This window comes from Haliotis rufescens, unplaced genomic scaffold (assembly GCF_023055435.1).
Source record: "Haliotis rufescens isolate VD_foot unplaced genomic scaffold, xgHalRufe1.0.p SCAF_6, whole genome shotgun sequence".
In the NCBI taxonomy this organism is placed as follows: Eukaryota; Metazoa; Mollusca; class Gastropoda; order Lepetellida; family Haliotidae; genus Haliotis; species Haliotis rufescens.
The window spans coordinates 51,512,677-51,540,381 of NW_025964334.1; the positions used below are offsets into that span (position 1 = coordinate 51,512,677).

At 40.2% G+C, this 27,705-nt stretch overlaps 1 protein-coding gene across 1 annotated transcript; it reads right to left on the minus strand.

Annotated features, from left to right (window-relative positions):
- Positions 1-27,242, minus strand: LOC125374863 (MAM and LDL-receptor class A domain-containing protein 1-like). Its single transcript, XM_048386545.1, has 6 exons — positions 27,206-27,242; positions 2,157-2,303; positions 1,457-1,719; positions 1,099-1,189; positions 529-726; positions 1-383 (listed from the first exon to the last, which is right to left on the minus strand). Exons 1-6 carry the CDS (start codon positions 27,240-27,242, stop codon positions 91-93), a joined length of 1,029 nt encoding a protein of 342 aa, XP_048242502.1. The 3' UTR covers positions 1-90.
- Positions 27,243-27,705: the final 463 nt, after the last annotated feature.

A 27,705-nucleotide genomic window follows, 5' to 3' on the forward strand; every position in this document is an offset into this window, starting at 1 on the left:
TGGCTTCAAACACGATCTGTAGTAACAGGAAATACACGACTGTATGTGGGCTGGTTGAAACAGTATATTTAACGAGACGGAAACAATTCATTATGTGAGAGAGAGGTAATAAAAAGACAGCAGTAGACTTACGTTGTAGTTTGATCCCCCTGGTATGGTCACTTGTGCTATCTTCCAGTCCATCCCCTGGTTCCCGGACAGTGTCCACAATACATTGCCTAGACTTCGGGACTTGGCGTAGACGTTTAGCGTGTTCACCTGCTGACCAAACATGCTGTACCAGAACTGAAGGCATCGTGTTCCACTTCCTGGGAGTCTTGGAGAGATTATCCTTGCCTTTGCATTTGGTCGGGCATCAGAGGACTCCATGTACATGTAGTGGCCTGGGAGGAAATCAATCTACATTATGAACTTGATGGCGTAAAACATCCACTGAAGATTAAATAAATGCGGAAAATGACAAAGGCTCTTATTTAAGAAAGATGTTCGTTAGGTAATCAGCCATGATCTGTTGGTTAGTATCCTCACCTGCTGGTGTACCGTAAGTGTGGTCATTGTTAGGACCGGTCATGGCGGATGCTGTTGAACCAGTAGACCACCTCCAGTCAAAGTTGTCACTCTTGTCCTGAGTGTAGCCACAAACAGCTTTCGTCTCGAAGTTGCACGACGTTGACACCGGCATCGGAGTAGTCCTGGCCCCAGGGGGTACCGATGGTAAAATGGTTCCTGGAAAACACGGCATATAGTTTGGACAGTGTGTCTTTATCTGAAATGCCTCTCGTATGAAGAAACAGAAAAGGATGTGTTACTGTCCAACACGATAAAATGAACGAGAATTCACATTGATCAAAGCGACGATAGATCACATTTCCACCAAACCGTCTTAAAGGGAAACTAGATTGTATCATCTGGTGTCCATTGTCAGTGTTGCCAGATCTCAAGGTTATTGGCTTGCGAAACTAAGACATTATTTCTCTGCGGGGTGATGTTGAACTGTTCCCAGAGGACTAATTATAATGTGATGTTCGAATATCGCATTAGACTTGGGTCGAGTTTTTATCATTAAGCCGTGTAAGTAACATGTAGTTGAGTTATTACCTAGCGGAGGGCAGGGGCCGTTGACAGTCTTAGTGTCGTCTATGGAGATGTCTCCTTTCCATCCCCGTCCTCGAACAGCTTCGATTACAACCTATAGACGAATCACATATTGGGAAATAACAAAAATGTTATGTTCTCTTTCTCACTGCAATGTTTTCTCAGCCAAATATTAAATACTAATCTGAATCTTTTAAGAAATATTACAACAACAAAACTAACCATTCCCTTCAGATCGTAGCACATAATTACATGCAACAAATGACATCATATCGACACATGGAAACAACAGCATGCATAACATTATGCAACGCACGAAGGCATTTCAAACTATATGACAATATGTATAACCTTGACCTACCTGAAAGTTTGTAGCCACTGGTAGGTTGATTCTTGCCTCCGTCCAGTTGGCTCCCTGGTTGCCATGGCGCGTCCAGACGATATTCATTTTGGCCGTGTTGGTCTTCTCGTACACGTTGAGGGCGTTGACGTGCTCCCCGTACATGTTGTAGTAGAAGACCAGACATTTTGAGTGACCACTGGCGATCGTCAACGTCGGACTGATCAATTGTGCCTTGTCTCCATTTGCACCAACGGAAGATTCAAAGTAGGCGTAGTGTCCCTCTGTGGACAATGTCAACAACGTTAGATAGGGTTCTTCAGAAACAGCAGTGGATGACTTAGCTTGAATGCAGTTCTGATCAGTATTAAACAAACGCAGTCTCTTTAGAGAAACCCACAAGCATGGGTATTGTGGAACAGATCAAGGACCACATTCGATGGGAATGAAACCCACGACCATTAGATCCTTGTACGGCTAAGGGACGTAATGCTACTGAGTGAAACGAATCTCCTTAGACTATTTGGGCATCCGTGTCATCAGTTTACATAAAATCTTAATAAAACTGTAATTATCTACAACAGTTTGAAATATACCATGTCATTTCCGTTGGACATTATAATGTTATGTAAAAGTGTGTAAACTGTTGTAAATTGTAGGTTGTAGCTTATTAATTGTAAGTATTAATAGCGGAGGTAAATGTATTGACGTATTGACGTACTGCCAGTGGTGTGGTCACCGCTTGGGCCAGTCCCTGCTGTTAGGGTACTTCCAGCTATCAGCTTCCAGTCAAATTTGTCCGTTCCTTGAGCTTGGGTCCATTGGCAGAAGTCGGTTTCAAAGGGGCAGTCAAACTGGGCGCCAACAGCTGAAACAATAAAATTCAAAAGAAAGTGTGATAACTCAAAAGACGAATAACATCATCAGGCTGTGATCTGTGATCCTTTGAGTAACAGGGCGGAGGACCAGTCAATTGAAGTTGAACATTGAAAGACAAGCAGAGCTTCGTGATCGGTCACAAACAAATCCAGCAATAAACTATGATTTTGCGAAAGTAGAATCTTTCAATCCAAGTTTCAATTTGTACGTGTGTTTGAGAGCTATTTGATCACAACATTAACAGTGAGTGAGCGAGTGAGTATGGTTTTATGCCGCTTTTAGCAATATTCCAGCAATATCACGGCGGGGGACACTATAAATGGGCTTCACACATTGTACCCATGTCGGGAATCGAACCCGGGTCTTCGGTGTGACGAGCGAACGCTTTAACCACTAGGCTACCCGACCGCCCTACACAACATTAACAAAACAAAAACATCTTTAGGTATCTGGCATGCCTGAATATCTTCAGTCATTATACACCCGAACCTGCACAGTATTAGGCTGTAGCACGATAGCCGGAAATCCGAATTCTCTCCTGTGACGGCACTCGTGAAGAGCAACCTCCTCGTGGTGAGTGCTGGGTAGCGCTAATAGCTCTTCCCCCGTGTGGAACCGGGGTAGAATATTTCCACAGCCTCCCATTGCTGGTCGTATGAGGCGACTAAAATGGGCAACCTGTTTGCCGTGGGTTGCGTCCCTGTGTCGGCGGAGGACGGAAGTCTGGTAGTTGAGGGCACTGGTTCCTGGAACTGTGTTCCTTTGCCCAACACACTACTTCGACCCTTACTTCGCCTAGACGGGTGGTAAGATGGGCCCGGTCTTATCAATCGGCTGGTCATGCCAGGCCCTGTGCGTATTATTGTAAATGCACATCTGTGTTGTATTGTAATGTATATTTTGGCCTTGGCCGTCCATAACTTGTGTGTATTATCAATTTTGGATTGAATAATTTGCCTAGAGTCTTACGCCAGAAGGCGGTGGCTCATGGGCCAATCTGGTACTTTCGACCTCTGAGTTCTGTATGTCTTCAATTTCTTGCCATGGGCCGAACCAGCCTGACATTTTATTTGATAGACAAATACAGCTATTCATGTTGTTCTTACTGGAGTATAACACCTCTGTATCCCTGATGTTTGCATGTTGGAGATCCGGTGCAGGACAACATCGCTCTTTGTAGCACTCCATGGTGGGTGGGGAGCAGAGGTGCTGAATACATTAATTTCATCATGGCTCACAATCAATCTGGTTCGAACCGTTATGACAAGAAAAGACGTCTAGAAGCTGAGATTTTCTCGGCTGATGAAGATGTTTCTCCTTCACCAAAATCAAATTCTTGGGCTCGGTTTCTTGTAGTCGAAGCACGAAATGAACAACCATTAAAAATAAACCCTTTTGCCATATCTAAAGCCATTGAAGGTATTTGTGGTGAGGTAAAGAATGTTTCACGTCTCAGGAGCGGCTCTCTTTTGGTAGAGTGTGCACGGAGACAGCAGGCTATTAATCTTTTGCAATGTACAATCTTTGCAAACATGCAAGTTGCTGTCTCTGAACATCGAACTTTAAATTCAAGTCGGGGGATCATCCGCGACAGAGCACGTTGTCTGGCGGAAATGTCTGAAGAAGACATTCTTGAGGAACTCAAAGGACAAAGCGTCACGTCGGTGAAGCGTTTCACTAGAAAGGATGGGGAGAACATTGTTCCAACGAATACATATTTGTTCACATTTTCACTTTCAACCATTCCCCAGTCTATAAAGGCAGGCTATTTTAACATCGGAGTGGAGGTGTATGTCCCCAATCCACTCCGGTGTTACAAATGTCAAAAATTTGGACACGGCTCCAAATCATGCACTCGTCCTACTGTTTGTCACCGTTGTGGTAGCAATCATGACGGTTTCGATTGTACAGCAGACCTCAAATGTATAAATTGTACGGGTCAACATGTAGCGTCATCCAAATCCTGTCCTTTTTGGAAACGTGAAAAAGATATTTTGACTATCAAATGTCAAAACAATGTTTCTTACCTTGATGCTAAAAAACTCTTTGAAAGCCGGACACCTTCATCAAAACAATCGTATGCTGCTGCTGCTGCTGCTGTTACGGTCTCTCGCCATTCAACCAGTAGATCTATAGAATGTCAGACTGACTTGACTTGGACAATTTCTGAGCATCCGGTTCCTCTGACTACAACATCCGAGAGTCAGACAAATCATTCTGTCAGTCCAGGTGCTATATCTTCAACATCTCCGGTTGTGACTCAGGCTGTGGCCCCATCACCGCCAACTCCGAAAATACCATCTTCTGAAATGTCAGCTCCAAACAAACCTTCAACGGACATGGCAAAAAAACAAAAGAAAAAACAAAGTAAAAAGATTACAACAAAGATCCCAACAGTCACTGAAACATCTGTAGATGTTCATAACTTTTTCGAGCCTCTTGAGATGGATGTTACCCCATCTTCACACCACAACAATAGTGGTGACTCATCTTCACATTCACGTGAGCGTTCTCCTATAGAACCACCATGAATCATTCTAGTCTAATTCAATGGAATTGCAGAGGGCTTAGGCACAACTTTAATGAACTACAGTTATTAACAACAGATTGTATTCCATCAGCAATTTGTTTACAAGAGACGTACTTAAAAAATACAGATAACTTTGAATTAAGGCAGTATAGTTCCTATCATTCTTTTTCTCCTCCAGGAGATAAAGCTACTGGAGGTGCTTCCTTGTTGGTGCGGCGGGGCGTTGTTCACAGTCCTGTTCCGCTTGACACGAATTTGCAAGCAGTTGCAGTTAGACTTACACTGCATATTGCCTTCACACTTTGCTCCTTATACATTCCTCCATCTTCAAATCTTCAGCGTAATGATCTACAAAAACTGTACGACCAGCTCCCAAAGCCCTGTCTCATCATGGGTGATCTAAATGGTCATAATCCTTTATGGGGAGGTTCTATCATTAATCAAAAGGGTAAAATCATTGAGGATTTTGTTTCTGATAATGACCTCTGCATCTTTAACGATGACTCGGACACCTACTTACACCCTGCAACTGGTACGTATTCATCATTAGATCTGTCTTTGACGGATTCAGTTTTGTTGAATGAATTCTCATGGTCCGTCCATGATGACCTATGTGGGAGTGACCATTTCCCCACGGTGCTTAAACCAATTAATCCCGCTGTTGATCCACCTTCACCTCGATGGAATTTTGTGAAGGCTGATTGGCTTTTATTTCAATCTTTATGCAAAGATAAATTACTACCTACGTCTTTTCAAAATGTTACTGACCCGATTCAGTTGTTCTCAGATCTACTGAATGAAATTGCTGATGAATCAATACCTAAGTCCTCGATCAACCCACGTGTTCGTAAACCGTGGTTTGATGACACTTGCAAACAAGCTAGGAAATGTCGTAAGAAGGCGGAGAAGTACTTCCGTAAACATCCCACTGTCCATAATTTAAATATTGTAAAAATTTCAAATGCCAAGGCAAGACGTCTATTTAAGCAAAATAAACGTCAATCCTGGCGGACTTATGTCTCCAAAATTAACTCTCGTACCCCTATGTCCAAGGTATGGAACATGATTAAAAAGATCAAAGGCAAGGGATCAAATTCTACAGTTAACCATCTGAAGGATGGCGATACTATGTTAACTGATAAATCTGCCATTGCCAATAGCATTGGTGAAACTTTATCTCATCATTCTTCTTCATCTAATTACGCTCCTGAATTTCAAAAATATCAGCTTCAACAGGAAAAGAAAAAAGTAAATTTTACATCTGATAATGGTGAAGATTACAATGAGGTATTTTCACTACATGAGCTATATACTGCCTTAGGGCAAGCTCATGATACAGCAGCAGGCGCTGATAATATTCATTATCAGCTGCTGAAACACTTGCCCGAATCATGCCTTGAAACTATGTTAAATATATTCGATGATATTTGGACATCTGGGATGTTTCCACCTTCATGGCATAAAGCCATTGTTATCCCCATTCCCAAACCTGGGCGGGATCATTCTGATCCATCAAATTACCGACCTATCTCTTTAACTAGCTGTGTTTGTAAAACGATGGAACGCATGGTAAATAATCGATTAGTGTGGTACTTGGAAACAAATAATCTTCTTTCCAATATACAATGCGGTTTCCGTAAAAACAGAAGTACTATCGATCACTTAGTGCGTTTAGAATCGTTCATAAAAAATTCCATTGTAAATAGACAACATGCTGTATCGATCTTTTTCGACTTAGAAAAAGCTTACGATACAACATGGAAACATGGTATTTTAAAAGATCTTCATGATTTTGGATTAAGAGGCCGTCTGCCTCATTTCATATCACAGTTTTTAACAGACAGGCAATTTCAAGTCCGAGTGGGTACAACCCTGTCTGATCATTATAATCAGGATCAGGGTGTCCCACAAGGCAGTATTTTGTCTGTCACTTTATTCAGTATAAAAATTAACAGTTTGTCAAAAGTTTTAAATGATTCAGTTGATGGATCACTTTTTGTGGATGATTTTAATCTATCTTGTCGTGGTAAAAATATGCACACAATAGAAAGGCAATTACAATTATGTCTTAATAAAATTAACAAGTGGTGTCTAGAAAACGGGTTTAAATTTTCCAAATTAAAAACTAATTGTATACATTTCTGCAGAAAATATAAGCCACATAAGGACCCTGAACTATTTCTGAATGGCACTCCTATCAAAGTTGTTAAGGAGGCCAAGTTCTTGGGACTTATTTTTGATAACCACTTAACTTTCCTTCCACATATTAAATACCTAAAAGCTAAATGCCTGAAGGCACTCGACTTATTGAAAGTTGTTTCTAATTCAAAGTGGGGAGGGGATCAAACAACTCTCTTACACTTATACAGGTCACTAATCCGTTCAAAACTTGATTATGGCTCCATCGTCTATGGTGGAGCCTGTAAAAGTAATTTAAAAAAACTTGATACGATACATCATCAGGGCCTGAGGCTTTGCCTTGGTGCCTTCAGGACGTCTCCAATTCACAGTCTATATGTAGAAGCGGATGAACCTTCTCTTAAACAACGCCGTCTAAAATTATCTTTACAATATGTCACTAAATTATATTCTAATCAGTCCAATCCAGCTTTTAATTGCGTCTTCAATCCTCTTTACCAAGATATTTACAATAAAAAGTCATCTCTTGTTCCACCACTCGGAATCAGAATCCAGTCTGCCTTGTTTGCTTCCAATATTAAACTGCAAGATATAGCTCCTACTCAACAGTTTTCAACACCTCCTTGGCAAATGGTACGGCCAGAGGTTGACCTTACATTAACAAAATTAAAGAAATCAGATACTAACCAATTAATTTACCAACAAGAATACCACCAACTTAGAAACAATTATGACACTTATAAATCTATATTTACAGATGGATCCAAGGATGGTGGCGCAGTTGCTAGTGCCACTGTCATTGGATCCAGAACAATATCTTCACGTTTACCTGATAACAGTTCCATATTCACTGCAGAAGCAAACGCCATTTTTACAGCACTTAAATATATCAGTAATCAAGCTAAACATAAACAATTCATACTGTTTTCAGATTCTCTTTCATGCCTTCAGGCGATTAAAAATATGTCATCAAAACATCCACTTTTAATCCAAATTCTCGAATTATTTAATGATCTTGCTACTGGCCAATATGACATCGTCTTTTGTTGGTTACCAAGCCATGTTGGTATCATTGGTAACACAATGGCCGATGCTGCTGCAAAAGCAGCCCTCAACAAATCTGTGACACCACTTCTGATCCCATACACTGATTTTAAACCCATGATTCGATCTTACATCAGAGATCTTATGCAACAGAAGTGGGACGCCCAAGTAGGTATCAATAAATTACATGAAATTAAACCAAATATCGGTTACACCTACTTGGGTTGTCAGTCCAGGTTTGAAGAGGTCATTATGCGACGATGTCGTATTGGCCACAGCTGATATACGCACGAATATTTATTACAAGGTGAGGATCCTCCGTTTTGTATCCCTTGTGATGTAAGAATCACGGTCAAGCATGTCCTGCTTGACTGTGTTGATTTTTCCATCACAAGGGATAAATATTTCATTGTAAAAACAATTAAGGACCTTTTTACTGATGTTAATTCTCGTTTAATATTATGTTTTTTAAAGGAAATAGAGCTTTTTCATAAATTTTGATGTGTTCAATGTATTGTTTTAAAAATTGGTAGTGCGAAATTCATAACTTAGATTGTTAGTGGCTGTACCCTTGAGGGGGGTTGAAGTAGCGTAAAATTATTGTCCCCCTAAGAGGGTATGTAAGTCCCAAATCATTCGAAGTATTTTTCTGCGCACTAGGCTTTTAAACGTAGTATCTTCGTTATTTTAATCTAAGGCTTAACTGGTACACTGTCGCCAGTGACTGAAGGGATGATATAAATCCTGCCGGGGTCCATGCAGGAAGCAAAAGTACTGTAAGTCCCCATGGTCCCCAGTATGGTGATCTCCCTTCAGTTGCTGACGATTTCTAGCCCATTTTTAAATTGTGCTGTTCATTAATGCTTACTGCGTTTTAATATTCTCAACTAGTTTTAAATCAAGTCTGTGATATTCTAGTTATTCTACTGTCCTTCGTTGACAGCTTTTTATTCAGTTTAAATATATGTATCATAAATGTATCATAAATGTACTTTCTCGTCACGATCTGGCTGAAATATTGCCCATGTGACGTTAAATAATAACTCACTCACTCACTCACTCTCCTGTGACCTTCACAGTCTTGACCTCGATATTCTGACACGCTCCTATACTGGACAGGCAAGGCTACCAACATCATATGTTTATAATAGTGCTTTCTCTCAGTCAGAAATAATTTTAACTCGACCCGTTGTTATTGATTAACGAACTACATAGTACATAATTAATAATTTGGTTTAGCAATACAACAGTTTCTATTCCAGCATTATCACGACGCAGGACACCGCAAAAGAGCTTCACACATTGTTTCATGTAAGGAATCGAACCCGGGTCTCCGGCTTTACGTCGGGGCTACCCTGTCGCCCAGATGACTGCTTTATTAGGAGTAAATAGCTAAACTTTTAATTCATATCAAATTGTAAATTGCCCAAGTTTTGTTGTGTGATGAAAATGGTTATACTTATAATTGCAATAACACATATGTGTAAACAACAACACTCATCTCAAAAGCACAACACAATAACGAATACTGATAACGGAACACACTGATATATTTGTAACGGACAGATTGTTTCAATGATTAAATAAAAACATACCTGAAAACTCAACTGCCAGCGCCAATAAGAGCAGTGGTAAATATCCTGTCATTCGCTTATTTGGGGAAACTGCGATTCATTTCTATGAGAAAATCCACTTTCCCCCTTAACGTTTCGAACGACGACTGGCTGTAGGGAGAGGTGTCTCGGATATAAGGGAAAGCGTTATCAGTTGGGTATACGGGACTACCTTGCTCTGCCGGCACGGACAAAGTCGACGGTAGATAGTGATATAGATAAATGAAAGATTGTCTGTGGTGTATCATCAGCGTTGCACATGTACTTATGACTGCTTGTGTTGTGTAATGAGGCCAGCAATGTCTGTTGTGTTGTTTATGTACTATTCTATTCGACAGAGAATATTTCATTTTTTTTGCTCAATCAAACGTTTCAAATACCAATATAATGCTTCTGATTGAGATATTCACAGAAAGGATACATGTTTTTATAAGATATTCCTGTGTACTAAATAATATGTTGCGGTTCATTGACACAAGTTGCGATACCGGGTTATAATTGGTCCCAAGCAATCTGTGCTCGTTGCACGAAATGACTCAATCGGCCCGGTGGTCAGACTCGGTGACTTGGTCGCGTGCGTGTCATCGCATCAGGACGCCGTGGATTGTCGCTCATAATATCTCTCACTGTCTAGTCGCGGCTCGATCGTTTGCAGACAGCTGAAGTGTTACTGGAAGAGGGAGAGAGAGAGAGAGAGAGAGAGAGAGAGAGAGAGAGAGAGAGAGAGAGAGAGTATACTCTGCAAAAAGAGTAACGCAAAAGTAGTAAAATTGTAAATATCTGACATTGTATTGTCGACATCATACAAAAGAAATACCAAAAATGAATTGGTCGTTTCTGCATTGAATTGTGTGGATAGGATAAGGTACTGCAGAAATTTGAGAGATGTAAAAATGGCAAAAGAAAACACATCCTTATAAGAGCCTGGCGCCAAAACAGACCAACATGACATGCACGTGCAACATCACTTGTTGGGCATTATAAACGTTTGGTTTTCGTTTGCATGGCATCACAATTTTACAGCAAGTGAACAGCGAAAACATGCTGAAACTGACGGAATCCTAACGCAACAACGCCATCGGCAGACCCCAAACAGGAGAATCACAACTAGAGCACAGGACAGATTCATACACCTACGTCACCTACGTGACAGAACCACAACGACCTTCCCATTATGCAACAAGCGAACGTCATTTTATTACAAGGCAACTCCCGACCTCACACGGTAGGATTTACAACAGCCTTATTCAGGAATCAAAACATCCAGGTCCTGTCATGGCCCTCCGCGTCCTCAGACTTAAGCCCCGTCGAACATTTATGGGATGCAAAGGATCAATCACTACCAGCACGTCAGCAACAACCGCTTAAACACTGACATTTGGCACAAGCACTACAGGCAGAGAGTGTGAACATTCCTCAGGCCACAATTCGTGATCCATGGTACACCGATGCCAGTCAATTTTGGAGTTAATGGTGGCCATACAAGATATTGAGAACAGATGGCCTTCACCTTGAACATCTACTGTTACATGTGTGACATGTAGAACCTAGGCCTCTGATTCCGGAGAGCGGAAGGTCCGGGGTTCGATCCCCGGCCGCGTTATACCAAAAAACGTTAAAAGATGGTACCTGTTACCCTGTCTGGCGCTCGGCCTTAAGGGGCTAAAACAAGGACTGGTCAGCTCTGATTCAGTATACTGTGTCTGAGTAGGGTATTCATGTTAAACTGCGGCATGGTATCTCAGTGGGCTATCACTATAAATCGGCATCAGTCCGGACTAGCACACACACACACACACACACACACACACACACACACACACACACACACACACACACACACACACACACACACACACTCAGACACACACACACTCAGACACACACACACACACACATACACAGACAGACAGACACACACACACGTCGCCATATAAGTGCAATACTCTTGGACGTGACGTTAAACCCAATTTCAACTCACCTCACCTTATTGGATGCTCGATTTATTGAGCTCATTATGTGTACATACTTTCTACAAGCGCATACAAAATATCACTTAAACATAGCTTCATAGAAATATGAAACAATTAAGAGGGACATTGAGGGCTCTCAATAGCAGATAGCGCTCATAAAAATATCCCGATAACACAGATACTGGACGTCAGTGTATACTGTAACGGGTACGGTAGCCAACATACGACCCAGCTGATAGCGACCGGAACCGCCGTGAACGGTTATAATTAGTGAACGAAATAATCAGTCTCAATTACATACCTCGACATGATGCATTAATATCTACAAAATATAACCCATCGACAAAGGAAATTAAAACTATTAAATAGATAAATTATGACTTGTGTTTGTTTTGTTTGTTACTTAACACCGCACCCAGTGATATTCCAGCTATACGACGGCGGTGGGTAAATATTCCAGTGATTGATATCATGAACATCGATCCTCGCAATTGGGGTACGATAACATGCATCAACCAAGGCAGCAAGCCTGACCACCCGATCCCGTTTGCCGCCCATTACGACCAGCATGGGATGCTGATCTTTACGGGTCATAAACTATTAATTGTTATACTTCACAACATTACTGATAACATGGTACATTGTGGTACACCCTGATTTTGATTGTAAAAATTTGACACGGTGGATTCCACACGTACCTGGAAATGCCTATCATTTAAAAAATGACATATAATATAAGTTATACAGCCTTTCATCCCCATCTGTTGAAGATCTTTATAAAATTCCATGTTTCCAGGTCGTATGGAACGTTTTTTTCTAAATCGAAAATGTGGTGTGTTGTTTATTGATGATAGCATTTCTAACAAACATTTCAAATCTAACCAAATGGTAAATGGTAGTTTATTGTTTCTGACCAAAAATTGAATATTTGTAATAAGATTAGTTGTTTCTAAGTGCCATATTAATATGTTATTGGGCATTCTTTCCATGGTCTTACAAACAGAGATAGTAAGCGAAATTGGCATATAACTGGAAAGGTGAGTATGGCCACGGCCAGACTCCAGTATTCGAATAATATCATTTCGCCAAGATGAAGATAAATTACCTGTTGTCCAGATATGTTAAAATATAGTTAACAGTGTTTCAAAACAGGCATCAGTTCATGAATGGAAACGATTTCTTTATAATCCTCACTATTATAATTGTAGGTTTGTTTGTTTTCTAACGCCAACCCAACAATATCCCAGCTATGTGACGGCGGTCTGTAAATAATCGAGTCTTGACTAGATAATCCAGTCATTGACATCAGCAGCATCTATTCACGCAATTGGGACACGATGACATCCATCAACCAAATCAGCGAGCCTGACCACTATTAGTCACCTTTTACGGAAAGCATGTGTTGCTGAAGACCTATTCTAATCTGGATATTCACGGGTCTCAGCATTACAATTGAAATTATTTATCTTTTTTCCTTAAATTTCCGAAATGTCGGTATTTAGTTCGACGAGGAAGTATGTTCAGATAACATTTCACCTGTCGATTAAAATGGTGAACCCGAGATTCAGACCCTTTACTTCAAATCCATTCTTATTTGTGAATACAGTTTTAAATAAAGACCAACTTGCCTTTGGAAAATTCGATGTTGTTGAAGGTGGAGCATCATATGGATGTACTATTGAAAGGATAGCTGGGAAATGGTCACTTCCACAAAGGTCATTCTGGACTGACTGTTTGAATTCGTTAGAATCGGTCAGAGACAAATAAAAATAAAAGATGCCAGTTGCAGCATGCAGAGTGATAATTAAATATGCACATGTCGTTATTAGTATTAGTGTTTGTGACATCCCGGAGGGGGTTGTGGCGATAATTATGCTTGGCGTGGGGTGTTGATCGAAGACAGCTTGACGATCAGCCTGCAGAAGACCTAAAAAAAAGGAATATATACAGAGCGCGGCTTGGAGATTGGTATTGAATGGAACAGGGCTGTGGAAAGCAACATGTCTCACATTGATTGAAGACCCTCCAAGCATATCGTCTGGAGGAGAAAAAGAATGATACGAGGGCTGGCTGAAAAGTTCTAAGCCTAAGTGGGATATCTCTATCTGATTGAAACAAACTTTTGCCACCAACAAGTACAATCATTTAATGAATCATAGACATAAGAACTGCAACTGTAGTGTTATTATTGTCTTTGTACCAGACCATCTTGTGAACCTACCCATTGAAATCACCAGAAATGGACAAAACTGGCTATAGGGCAGTCATCAAGTACCTGCAACTGAAACGGCTAACTCCAACACAGATACATGCTGACATGGTCTCCACTTTAGGGGATGGTGCCCCTTCCTTTTCCACTGTAAAGAAGTGGGCTGTGGAATTCAAGCGTGGCAGAAAGAGCCTTGACGATGACCCGCGTCCAGGAAGGCCTTCAACAGCAACCATTCCGGAAAACATTACCCGGGTGCATGACATGGTGATGGCTGATCGACGATTGACCACTCGACATATTGCCAGTGTTGTGGACATCTCTCATGAGAGGGTTGAACACATTATCACCAATGAGTTGGGAATGATAAAAGTTTCTGCCGATCAGAAACGTGTCAGATTCCTGACGTCCCGTGACAATTTATGCCGTTTTGAAGCAGATCCCGATGATTTTTTGGCCCGATTTGTAACCATGGATGAGACCTGGATTCATCACTTTCAGGCACTCGTGAAGAGCAACCTCCTCGTGGTGAGTGCAGGGTAACGCTAATTGCTCTTCCCCCGTGTGGAACCGGGGTAGAATATTTCCACAGCACCCCATTGCTGGTCGTAAAAGGCGACCAAAGTGGGCAGCCCGTTTGCCGTGGGTTGCGTCCCTGTGTCGGCGGAGGACGGGAATCTGGTAGTTGAGGGCACTGGTTCCTGGAACTGTGTTCCTTTGCCCAACACACTACTTCGACCCTTACTTCGCCTAGACGGGTGGTAAGATGGGCCCGGTCATGCCAGGCCCTGTGCGTAATATTGTGTATGCACACCGGTGTTGTATTTTACTTGAATTTTGGTCTTGGCCGTGCATTAATTGTGTGAATTCTCGATTTTGGATTGAATAAATTGCCTAGAGTCTTACGCCAGAAGGCGGTGGCTCATGGGCCAATCTGGTACTTTCGACCTCTGAGTTCTGTATGTCTTCAATTTCTTGCCATGGGCCGAACCAGCCTGACATTTTATTTGATAGACAAATACAGCTATTCATGTTGTTCTTACTGGAGTATTACACCTCTGTATCCCTGATGTTTGCATGTTGGAGATCCGGTGCAGGAAAACATCGCTCTTTGTAGCACTCCATGGTGGGTGGGGAGCAGGGGTGCTGAATAATTTACTTTCACCATGGCAAACAATCACTCTGGTTCAAACCGCAACGAAAAGAAAAGACGTTTAGAAGCTGAGACTTTCTCATCTGACGCTGCTTCTGTTAAAAGAAATTCAAATTGGTCACAATTTCTTGTAGTTGAACCTGGAACTGAACATCGGGCGGCTCTCTTTTGGTGGAGTGTGCACGGAGACAGCAAGCTATCAATCTTTTGAATTGTACAATGTTTGCAAACACTGCAGTAGCTGTCTCTGAGCACAGAACGCTAAATTCAAGTCGAGGTATCATCCGCGACAGAGCCCGTTGTCTGGCTGAGATGTCAGAGGACGAAATACTTGATGAATTAAAGGAACAACATGTCACGTCAGTGAAACGTTTCTCAAGAAAAGATGGTGAGACCTTCGTTCCTACGAACACACATTTGTTCACCTTGTCCCTTTCAACCATACCCCAATCAATAAAGGCAGGCTATTTCAACATCAGAGTGGAGATGAATGTCCCCAATCCACTCCGATGTTATAAGTGTTAGAAGTTTGGACATGGGTCCAAGACATGCAATCGATCGTCTGTTTGTTGCCGCTGTGGTAGCAATCATGACGGTTCTGATTGTACAGCTGAACTCAAATGTGTTAATTGTAATGACCGACATGTTGCATCTTCCAAATCCTGTCCACTGTGGAAACTTGAAAAGGATATTTTGACTGTCAAATGTCAAAATAATTTGTCTTATCTGGATGCTAAAAAACTTGTTGCCAGCCGGTCTGCTCAATCAACACAAACCTATGCTGCAGCTGTCTCTCGCCCTTCCACAACTAGATCCATAGAATGTCAAACAGATTTGACATGGGCAAATTCAGAACATCCAATGCCTATTACGACAACTTCTGAAAGCCAGACACCTCAATTAGATACTACAACATGTGACATTTCTCCACCATCTAGGATTATGAGTGAAACTTTGACACAATCTTCAGCAGCTCCAGAAATGTCAGCTACTGTACAAACATCAACTGACACGTCAAGAAAACAAAAGAAAAACAAAACAGGAAAATTACAACAAAGATCCCGACTCCTACTGAAACATCTGTAGATGTTCACAACTTCTTTGATCCTTTAGAGATGGATGTTACTCCATCCTCACATCACAACAACAGTTGTGACTCCTCTTCACGTTCACGTGAGCGATCTCCTGTGGAACCGCCATGAATCATTCAAATGTACTTCAATGGAATTGCAGAGGGCTTGGGCACAATTTTAACGAACTACAGTTATTAACAACTGATATTATTCCATCAGCAATTTGTTTACAAGAGACGTACTTAAAAAATACTGATATATGTGAATTAAGGCAGTATAGTTCCTATCATTCTTTTTCTCCTCCAGGAGATAAAGCTACTGGAGGTGCTTCTATGTTAGTGCGGCGGGGCGTTGTTCACAGTCCTGTTCGGCTTGACACAAATTTGCAAGCAGTTGCAGTTAGACTTACACTGCATATTGCCTTCACACTTTGCTCCTTATACATTCCACCTTCTTCAAATCTTCATCGTAATGATCTACAAAAACTATACGACCAGCTCCCAAAGCCCTGTGTCATCATGGGTGATCTAAATGGGCATAATCCTTTATGGGGAAGTTCAACCATTAATCAAAAGGGAAAAGTGATCGAGGATTTTGTTTCCGATAATGATCTTTGCATTTTTAATGATGACTCCAACACTTACTTACACCCTGCTACTGGCACATATTCATCTTTAGATCTGACTCTGACGGACTCAGTTTTGTTAAAAGAATTCTCCTGGTCCGTTCACGATGACCTATGTGGGAGTGACCATTTCCCCACCGTGCTTAAACCGATTAATCCCACTGATGATCCTCCTTCACTTCGATGGAATTTTTTGAAGGCTGATTGGCCTTTGTTTCAATCTTTATGCAAAGATAAATTACAACCTACGTCTTTTCAGAATGTTACTGCCCGATTCAGTTGTTCTCAGATCAACTGAATATATTTGCTGATGAATCAATTCCTAAGTCCTCCGTCAACCCACGTGTTTGTAAACCATGGTTTGATGATAACTGCAAACAAGCTAGGAAATGTCGTAAGAAGGCGGAGAAATACTTCCGTAAACATCCTACTGTCCATAATTTAAACACTGTCAAAATTTCAAATGCTAAGGCAAGACGTCTATTTAAGCACAATAAACGTCTATCATGGAGGAACTATGTCTCCAAAATAAACACTCGTACTCCTATGTCCAAGGTATGGAACATGATTAAAAAGATCAAAGGCAAGGGATCACATTCTACAGTTAACCATCTGAAGGATGGCGATACTTTACTAACTGATAAAACTGCTATTGCCAATAGACTTGGGAAAACTTTATCTCAACATTCGTCTTCATCTAATTACGTTCCCGAATTTCAAAAATATCAGCTCCAACAGGAAAAGAAAAAAGTAAATTTTACATCTGATAATGGTGAAGATTACAATGAGGTATTTTCACTACATGAGCTATTTACTGCCTTAGGGCAAGCTCATGATACAGCAGCAGGCGCTGATAATATTCATTATCAGCTACTGAAACACTTGCCCGAATCATGCCTTGAAACTTTGTTGACTATATTCGATGACATTTGGACATCAGGGACGTTTCCATCTTCATGGCATAATGCCATTGTTATACCAATACCCAAACCTGGGCGGGATCATTCTGATCCATCAGATTACCGACCTATCTCTCTAACTAGCTGTGTTTGTAAAACGATGGAACGCATGGTAAATAATCGATTAGTGTGGTACTTGGAAACAAATAATCTTCTTACCAATATACAATGCGGTTTCCGGATAAACAGAAGTACTATCGATCACTTAGTGCGTTTAGAATTGTTTATTAAAAATTCCATTGTAAATAGACAACATGCTGTACCAATCTTTTTTGATTTAGAAAAAGCTTACGATACAACATGGAAACATATTATTTTAATAGATCTTCATGATTTTGGATTAAGAGGCGTCTGCCTCATTTTATATCCCAGTTTTTAACAGACAGGCAATTTCAAGTCCGAGTGGGTACAACCCTGTCTGATCATTATAATCAGGATCAGGGTGTCCCACAAGTCAGTATTTTGTCTGTTACTTTATTCAGTATAAAAATTAACAGTCTGTCAAAATGATTCAGTTGATGGATCACTTTTTGTGGATGATTTTAATCTATCTTGTCGGGGTAAAAATATGCACACAATTGAAAGGCAATTACAATTATGTCTAAATAAAATGAACAAGTGGTGTCTAGAAAACGGGTTTAAATTTTCCAAATCAAAAACTAATTGCATACATTTCTGCCGAAAATATAAACCGCATACGGACCCTGAACTATTTCTGAATGGCACCCCCATCAAAGTTGTTAAGGAGGCCAAGTTCTTGGGACTTATTTTTGATAATCACTTAACTTTCCTCCCACATATTACATACCTTAAAGCTAAATGCCTGAAGGCACTCATCTATTGAAAGTTGTTTCTAATTCAAAGTGGGGAGGGGATCAAACAACCCTCTTACACTTATACAGGTCACTGATCCGTTCAAAACTTGATTATGGCTCCATCATCTATGGTGGAGCCTGCAAAAGTAATTTACAGAAACTAGATACGATACATCATCAGGGTCTGAGGCTTTGCCTTGGAGCCTTCAGAACGTCTCCCATTCACAGTCTCTATATAGAAGCAGATGAGCCTTCTCTTAAACAACGCCGACTAAAATTATCTCTACAATACATCACTAAATTATATTCTAATCCGTCAAATCCAGCTTTTGAATGTATATTCCATCCTCTCTACGAAGATCTTTACAATAAGAAATCAGCACTCAATCCACCACTCGGAATTAGAATAAAATCTGCAATATCAGCTTCAAATATTAAACTCCAAGATATAGCTCCTACTCAACTTTTCTCATCTCCTCCTTGGCAAATGGTAAAGCCAGAGGTAGACCTGACATTAACAAAACTAAAGAAATCAGATACTAACCAATTAATTTATCAACAAGAATACCATCAACTAAGAAACACTTACGACACTTATAAATCTATATTTACAGATGGATCCAAGGATGGTGGTGCAGTTGCTAGTGCCACTGTCATTGGATCCAGAACAATCTCTTCACGTTTACCTGATAACAGTTCAATATTCACTGCAGAAGCAAACGCCATTTTAACAGCACTTAAATATATCAGTAATCAATCTAAACATAAACAATTCATACTGTTTTCAGATTCTCTTTCATGCCTTCAGGCAATTAAAAAAATGTCCTTTAAACATCCACTTTTAATCCAAATTCTCGAATTATTTAATGATCTTGCTACTGGCCAATATGACATCGTCTTTAGTTGGTTACCAAGCCATGCTGGTATCAAAGGTAACACAATGGCCGATGCTGCTGCTAAAGCAGCACTCAACAAATCTGTGACACCACTTCTGATCCCATACACTGATTTTAAACCCATGATTAGATCTTACATCCGAGATCTGATGCAAAAGAAGTGGGACACCCAAGTAGGTATCAATAAATTACATGAAATTAAACCAAATACTGGTTACACCTACTTGGGCTGTCAGTCCAGATTTGAAGAGGTCATTATATTTGCGACGATGTCGTATTGGCCACAGCAGATACACAAATGAATATTTATTAAAAGGTGAGGATCCTCCGTTTTGTATCCCTTGTGATGAAAGAATCACGGTCAAGCATGTCCTGCTTGACTGTATTGATTTTTCCATCACAAGGGATAAATATTTCAGTGTCAAAACAGTTAAGGACCTTTTTAATGATGTTAATTCTCATTTAATCTTAAGTTTTTTAAAAGAAATAGAACTTGTCCATAAATTTCGATGTGCTTAATCTATTATTTTATAAATTGGTAGTGCTAATTAATAACTTAGATTGTGAGTGGCTGTACCCTCGAGGGGGGTTGAAGTAGCGTAAAATTATTGTCCCCCTAAGAGGGTATGTAAGTCCCAAACCATTCGTAGTATTTTTATGCATACCAGACTTTTAAATCGTAGTATATTTGTTAGTTTTATTCAATGGCTAAACGTGCATATAATCGCCTGCGACTGAAGGGATGGTGTAAATCCTCCCGGGGTCCATGCAGGAAGCAAAGGTACTGTAAGTCCCCATGGTCCCTTGTGTGGTGATCTCCCTTTAGTTACTGACGATCTCTAGCCCATTTTTATATTGTGTTGTTCCTTACTACTTAATGCTTTTAAATGTTCCGCAACTAGTTTTAAATCTTATCTGTGATATCAATTTTTAACAGACAGACAATTTCAAGTCCGAGTGGGTTCCACCCTGTCCGACCATTATAATCAGGATCAGGGTGTCCCACAAGGCAGTTTTTTGTCTGTCACCTTGTTTAGTATTAAAATTAATAGTCTGTCCAAGGTTTTAAGCGATTCAGTGGATGGATCACTGTTCGTGGATGATTTTAATGCATCTTGTTGTGGTAAAAATATGCATACCATAGAGAGGCAGTTACAAATCTGTCTCAATAAAATTCATAAGTGGTCTCTCGAAAACGGGTTCAAATTTTCTATGTCTAAAACTAACTGTATACACTTCTGCCGAAAATATAAGCCGCACAAAGACCCTGAAATATTTTTGAATGGCACCCCTATCAAAGTTGTTAAAGAGGCCAAATTCTTGGGACTCATCTTTGATAGCCATTTAACTTTCTTACCACACATTAAATCTCTTAAAGCTAAATGCCTGAAAGCACTCGATTTGTTGAAAGTTGTTTCTAATTCCAATTGGGGAGGGGATCAGACTACCCTCCTACACTTATACAGGTCACTGATCCGTTCCAAACTTGATTATGGCTCCATCGTCTACGGTGGAGCCTGTAAAAGTAATTTAAAAAAACTTGATACTATCCATCACCAGGGACTGAGGCTTTGCCTTGGAGCCTTTCGCACTTCTCCTATTCCAAGTCTGTCTGTTGAAGCGGATGAGCCTTCTCTTAAACAACGCCGTCTGAAACTATCTTTACAATACATCACTAAATTATATTCCAATCAGTAAAATCCAGCCTTTAATTGCGTATTTAATCCTCTGTACGAAGATATTTACAATAAGAAAACATCTCTTGTTCCACCCCTAGGAATAAGAATTAAATCAGTCGTTTCTGCTGCGAACATTAACTTTCAGGATATAGCTCCGAACCAACTTTTTTCATCGCCTCCTTGGCTGATGGTAAGACCAACTGTAGACCTAGACTTAACTAAACTTAAGAAATCTGATACAAATCCACTTATTTATAAACAAGAATACAATCAATTATGAAACACTTATGACACATATAAATCTATATTTACAGATGGATCCAAGGATGGTGGCGCAGTTGCTAGTGCCACCGTCATTGGATCCAGAACAGTATCTTCACGTTTACCCGATAATAGTTCCATATTCACAGCAGAAGCGCACGCAATTTTAACAGCACTACAATATATCAAGAAGAAATCAAAATATACAGACTTCATTATTTTTTCAGATTCACTTTCGTGCCTTCAGGCTATTAAAAATATGTCATGTAAACATCCATTTTTAATTGAAATGCTTGAGTTATTTAATGATCTTGAGACTGGCCAATATGACATCGTTTTTTGTTGGTTACCAAGCCATGTTGGGATTGTTGGTAACACACTGGCTGATGCTGCCGCAAAAGCAGCACTCAACAAATCTGTGACACCACTTCTTTTACCATACAGTGATTATAAACCTGTCATTAGATCTTACATCAGAGATCTAATGCAGAAGAAGTGGGACACCCAAGTGGGTATAAATAAATTACATGCAATAAAAGCGAATATCGGTTATACCTACTTGGGTTGTCAGTCCAGATTTGAAGAGGTCATTTTAAGACGATGTCGTATTTGCCATTCACGTTATACTCATGAATATATTTTAAAAGGTGAGGATCCTCCATTCTGCGTCCCTTGTGATGAAAGAATCACGGTCAAGCATGTCCTGCTTGACTGCATTGATTTTTCCATCGCAAGGGATAAATATTTCAAGGTATCATGTATCAAGGATCTTTTTTATCAGGTAAGTAGTCATTTAATTATTGGTTTTTTAAAGGAAATCGAATTACTGCATAAATTTTGATTGTTATAGTTTGTAATTAAATAAATAACTTTTATAATTGGTAGAATTATTCAATAACTGAGATTGTTAGTGGCTATATCCTCGAAGGGGGTTAAAGTAGTGTAAAATTATTGTCCCCCTGAGAGGGTATGTAAGACCACGTTTTTCAAAGTATGTTTATTTCTGCTCGTTTTTAGACGTAGTATATATATTCATTTATTCTGGCTAGATTTGTCATTAATTGCCAACAGCGGAAGGGATGATGTAAATCCGGCTGGGGTCCATGCAGGTAGCAAAAGTACTGTACGTCCCCATGGACCCTAGTGTGGTGATCTACCTTCAGCTGCTGGCGATCTATAGCCCTTTTTTATATTGTACCGTTATATATAGTGATATCTTTTATAGTTGTATGCTAGTTTTAAATATTAATCTGTGATATTCTAGTAATTTTACTGTCCATCGATGACAGGTTTTAATTTAGTTTAAACATATGTATTAATAAATGAAATTTCTCGTCACGATATGGCTGAAATATTGCCGATGTGACGTAAAGCTTTAACTCACTCACTCACTCATCACTTTCAACCAGAAACCAAAATTTAGTCAAAACCAAGTCGGCTCCTTCTGCTGGAAAGGTGATGGCTTCAGTCTTTTGGGATTCCAAGGGTATTCTGCTGATTGACTATCTTGAAAAAGGCCAGACTATCAATGGATATTATGCTGACCTACTGAGACAGCTGCGTGAAGCTATCAAAGCTAAGCGACGGGGAATGCTCACTAAAGAAGTCCTGTTCCACCAAGACAATGCTCCTGTTCACAAATCGGTGGTTGCCATGTCAGCGATCCATGATTGTGGCTTCGAACTCATTGACCATCCCCCTTATTCACCCGATTTGGCCCCGTTAGACTTCCACCTGTTTCCCCAAAAGAAAAAGGAACTAGCCGGTCGCCATTTTCCTAGTAATGATGACGTCATTTCCGCTGTGAATATCTGTTTTAGGGTGGCTGAAGAAAATTTCTTCTTGACCGGCATCCAGGCCTTGCTGGCAAAAGTGTGTAAACCTGGAAAGGGGACTATGTGGAGAAATAAATGAAAACCATCGCCTTGGTACGGGTCTTTCACAGTTAGGCTTAGAACTTTTCAGCCAGCCCTCGTATATACATGTAGTGAACTGATGCAAGTTTGCTTCAGATTGCTATCTTGTAGACAGAATGCTGATGGTTTAATATTATTGACTAATGGCTGTATTTCTTTAAAATTAGTGCTCTGCACTTCAACTGTACAATATGTGAAGAAACTTATTCAGGGTATTGACTGGGGATTTATCCCTCTGTGTTCTTGAGGGCGACAAGCTGTGTGCCCCATGATGAATGTTTTCGGTTACATCCATCTCCTCTAGGAATCAAAACTTATGAAAAGGATTATCTGGTTATCTGACCCTTTTCAGACTCTGCCATTGTGACATTTTTTTCTGTAAGTTTGATTTTGGTTTTAATAATTGTTTCCCCATTTGTTTCAGATTGAGGTTTTGGAGCTATCTGAGATTATGTTCACTGTTAAAGTATGCATATTTACCGCGGCTTTTTTATCTTTTTGTTGTTTAATGCCACACTCAGCAATATTCCTGCTATATGACGGCTGTCTGTAAATAATCGAGTTTGGGCCAGATAATTCAGTGAATTGTGCCAATATGCAAAAATTAAGTGCCAAAGAGCTTGTGCCTATGCTGAAGTATTTTCGAGATCTTAAACATTTGAAAGTTAAAGTTTCTGGGGCGAAATAAAAGTTATAGACTAATTAAGAGAAACATTGGATCCCTCAGGATGCGTACAAGAACGCAAAAAAATTACTCCAATCATCTGTTAACTCGTCTTCGGTTTGGCACTGTGTAAGGGGAACATTGGCAGAGCATGTAGATTTGATTTTTATCAAAGTGGCTGAAAGTGAAAGAACTCAACCCGGCATGATGGAGGACAGGCTCAACATGCAGATCACTCATTATTTCCTCATCTCTTTATCTGCAGAAGTTAAATCTGAGTTGCGAACAATGGACCAGTGTAATCTGCAAACTTGTGTGCAAGGGCAAGAAAATCATAAACGCTTTGCGTCTTCTGAGGTATGAAATTTGTGAGGTTAAAATATACAGTAGTGTTCTATATTGAAATTAAGCCTATAAAACAGATTTAATCACAACAATGTGTTCCTGTAGCAAAGTCAGCTATTGCATTTTTATAAATGCAGTGACGTTTATCATATTGAAAACAAGAGTCACCAGAGGGATGACATATCCCCCCGGCAGCTCTCTGTAAAGTAACCACAAGTAAATGTGCAATTCTGTATGTAATGAGTCAAGAGTTCTGCTCCGGAATCTTCACGGGTTTCCACGCAATTGGGATCGATGACATGCTTCAACCAAGTCAGCGAGCCTGACCACCCAATCCCGTTAGTCGCCTTTTAATGCAAGTATGGGTTGCTGAAGACCTATTCCTACCCCGGATCGTCACAGGTCTATTAAACAAGTGATCTCTTCACGGATGAGTAATAAAAAGGAATGTATTTCTATGACTTCTTGTTCAGTGTGCAACATGTCACAGTTGCTGTGATTCCACATCATTTGAGTTCCACTTTGGTTCATGACGCTTAAGTGACGACAAAATATTGAAGATATTTACCACATTAAGACAAATTTCTGATTAAATGTCGAAATGAACATTTCTGTTCCATATTTTCTGGTTGTGGCTAATACGTTTCACATTTGAACGTTTTCTCTCCATGTTTTTCAGTTATATGTTTTTGAATCAATTCTTTGTGGTAGTATTTGCCACAGATCTTGCACCGATGTTTTGTATTTTGAATAATATTTTATTTCCATAAAGATGTGGCAGTATGGACTTGTATTTCGCATTGATAAAAAAATTGATCTAGTTGTGCATGAAGCACATTGTGTGCATTATGTGAGTGGTAGCTGGACACACTCTTGCCAAATGTTCTTAATGTATGTTTTTTGGTGTTGAAACCACGATGAACATATTCTTAGGTGTGAGAACGTGTGTGTACTTTCAGACCCATCATGGTTGTGTAGGACATTGTCGAAGGATGCATATAGAGCATTTGCTGTGCCATCATCATCTTCATCTTTCTTTTTCAGATGCCACTAAGATGTTTGTGGGTGGTGGAATGGTGTCCAAGTCATCGTTATCACTTGAAGGGGCACTGTCACCCTTGTACATCTTGTCAACTGGGGTTGCTGAAATAATATTACATCTGTATTTAGTAAAATTTGGAATATTTATTTTGACATTTACATCACGATGTATATATAACTTCATATTTAACATCTCCAATAATTTTTATCATCTTTGAGTTACTTTTCTCTACTACGAAAAAGGTAACGCTATTTTCTTCAGGGCATTATTATTTGCTGCCATTAATTACCCGACGAAGGAGGGCTTCTGCAAATGTCGGAAAAAATAGCGTTACCATTTTTATAGCAAAAATTGATAGGATTTGTTATCAAATAAAAATAAACAACGATATCCGTTAGCAAACATTTACTGAAATCAACACATAAGGAATGTTACTGACCTATTCTTACAATTATGGAAAAGTCATAGAACAAACCAGATGACGTAACTAATGAACGGTGGCGTTCAACAACAAACAAAAGCTATTGAACGTGATGACATTCGGCCTTGGCCTGTGTTAACAATACTAGCCGCTATTTTAAGCTCGACAACGTTAGTTATCTGTTAAAGGTTTTCACTGCTGCTCTTTCAAGAAAGTTTGCACTGCCCCCGAAACGGAAAACAGTTACATGTGAGGGAAATGAGTCCGAAATGTTGCCCATAGTAAACCCAAGTTAAAACGATCCGTGAGGACATGTGGACATGTTGATGATGTGAGACATTAACGGGAGCGAATATTTACATCAGTCGCAACCCGTGAAGATCCGGGGTAGAATAGGTCTTCAGCAACCCATGCTTGCCGGAAAAAGGTGACTATGCTTGTCGTAAAAGGCGACTAACGGGATCGGGTGGTCAGGCTCGCTGACTTGGTTGATGCATGTCATCGATCCCAATTGCATGGATCGATGCTCATGATATCAATCACTGGATTGTCTGGTCCGGACTCGATTATTTACAGACCGCCGTCATATAGCTGGAATATTGCTGAGTGCGGCGTTAAACAACAAAACAACCAACCAACCAACCAACATCAGTCGCAGTGATCTTTGGTACAAGACCATGTAGTGGTCAAGGATGACGCAGACTTGTGTTTTGTGATGTTGTATATCTGCTTGTCGTCAAAACATGCCTGGTAGAGGTGTGTGAGTGTGGATGCCTGGACAGAGTGACAAGTGTACACTTTGGACGAGCTGGCCTTTCTCGATATTTTCTGTATTATGGTGCTCAGGGTATTTTTACCTAAAGTGGCGTTATTGTACCAAATCCCGGATTTTTCGAAGCACTTTCGTGGACTTTTAAAATAATGCATCACAATCATGGTCTATGTTGTAATGATCTTCCGCCTTCGCAAAATACGCTTTAGAGGGCGATTCAAACATCCCGTTTGCACTAATAAATTCCTTGTCGGCCATGGTATTAATATTTCGAGAATTGGGAGGGTCTCTTAATGTTCTGAAAACTGCAGCTCTAAATGATCTCAGAGTGCTGGGAGTTGATATTTCTGCTTTCTTTGTCGGATCATTGGCATACATCTTTTGCAGAGATTTGGCCATATCAGTGGTATTCATTGTTTGAAAATCTACCATGCATTTTTTGCCGAATGAATAAGTGATCTATGTAGCCTACTTTGAGAAGAAGATTTTGAAAGATGTTTCAAAGAATAGATCAAGTAATGTTTACATAATTATTTGTAAACCAGCCATGTTTTATTATCTCGGATAAATAAGTGTCTAGCAGGGTACAAATTTGTCGGTAAAGGCTTTGACTCCCCAACTAGTCTGCTTTGTTGTATTTTCTGATTTCCCTCCATCTGTATCTTATCGAGTTCTTCTTCATCTAAATCACTGTCACTTAATCGCTAACTTCAACCTTTTCAACCCATAACGAGTCCTTAGGTTCGTGAAGCGCTCAATTACGAAGGGTCTCGGCAGCATCTATACCATCGGACGACATCTTCCTTTGTCAGCATTCGGCATATCAAAAGCTGCACTCCCTATGACTTCATCTAACAACGGGAGTGATAATAACCCGTCGTCAAGCGTTGTGATATGTATCCCTTGTGATTAACGGTTCGCCTGATTACCTATGTGTCGTCAAGTCGCCGCAATTCACTGTGTCGAGCTGCGACCCTGTGGCATGCTAGAAACCTATGATCGGGGGTTCACCCCCGGTTCGTTGCGAATATTTTTCTAGTTTTGTCGGCACCATACCCGTGCTCGTGGGTTTCACAAAAGTGCTAAACGTCTGGACGCATCACTTCGGGCTTTTCTCCCATATCACGCTGATACACTGTGATATAACTTGATTACTGTTCAATCCAAAGTTAAAAAACAAACTTGCTTACACAACAAACGTGCTCATTGGTGTCGTTGTCTTGTCTGGATTTAATTTTTCAGCAGGTTCTTCTGCATTTTCC

Coding starts and splice junctions, on each gene's coding strand:
- LOC125374863 (XM_048386545.1), bottom strand. CDS start 27,242: ATGTCGTCCGATGGTATAGATGCTGCCGAGACCCTTC. Junction 2,304..27,205: donor AGATGCTGCCGAGACCCTTC/GTAATTGAGCGC, acceptor TTATTGTTTCAG/CTGTTGGCGCCCAGTTTGAC. Junction 727..1,098: donor CGGCCCCTGCCCTCCGCTAG/GTAATAACTCAA, acceptor CGTGTTTTCCAG/GAACCATTTTACCATCGGTA.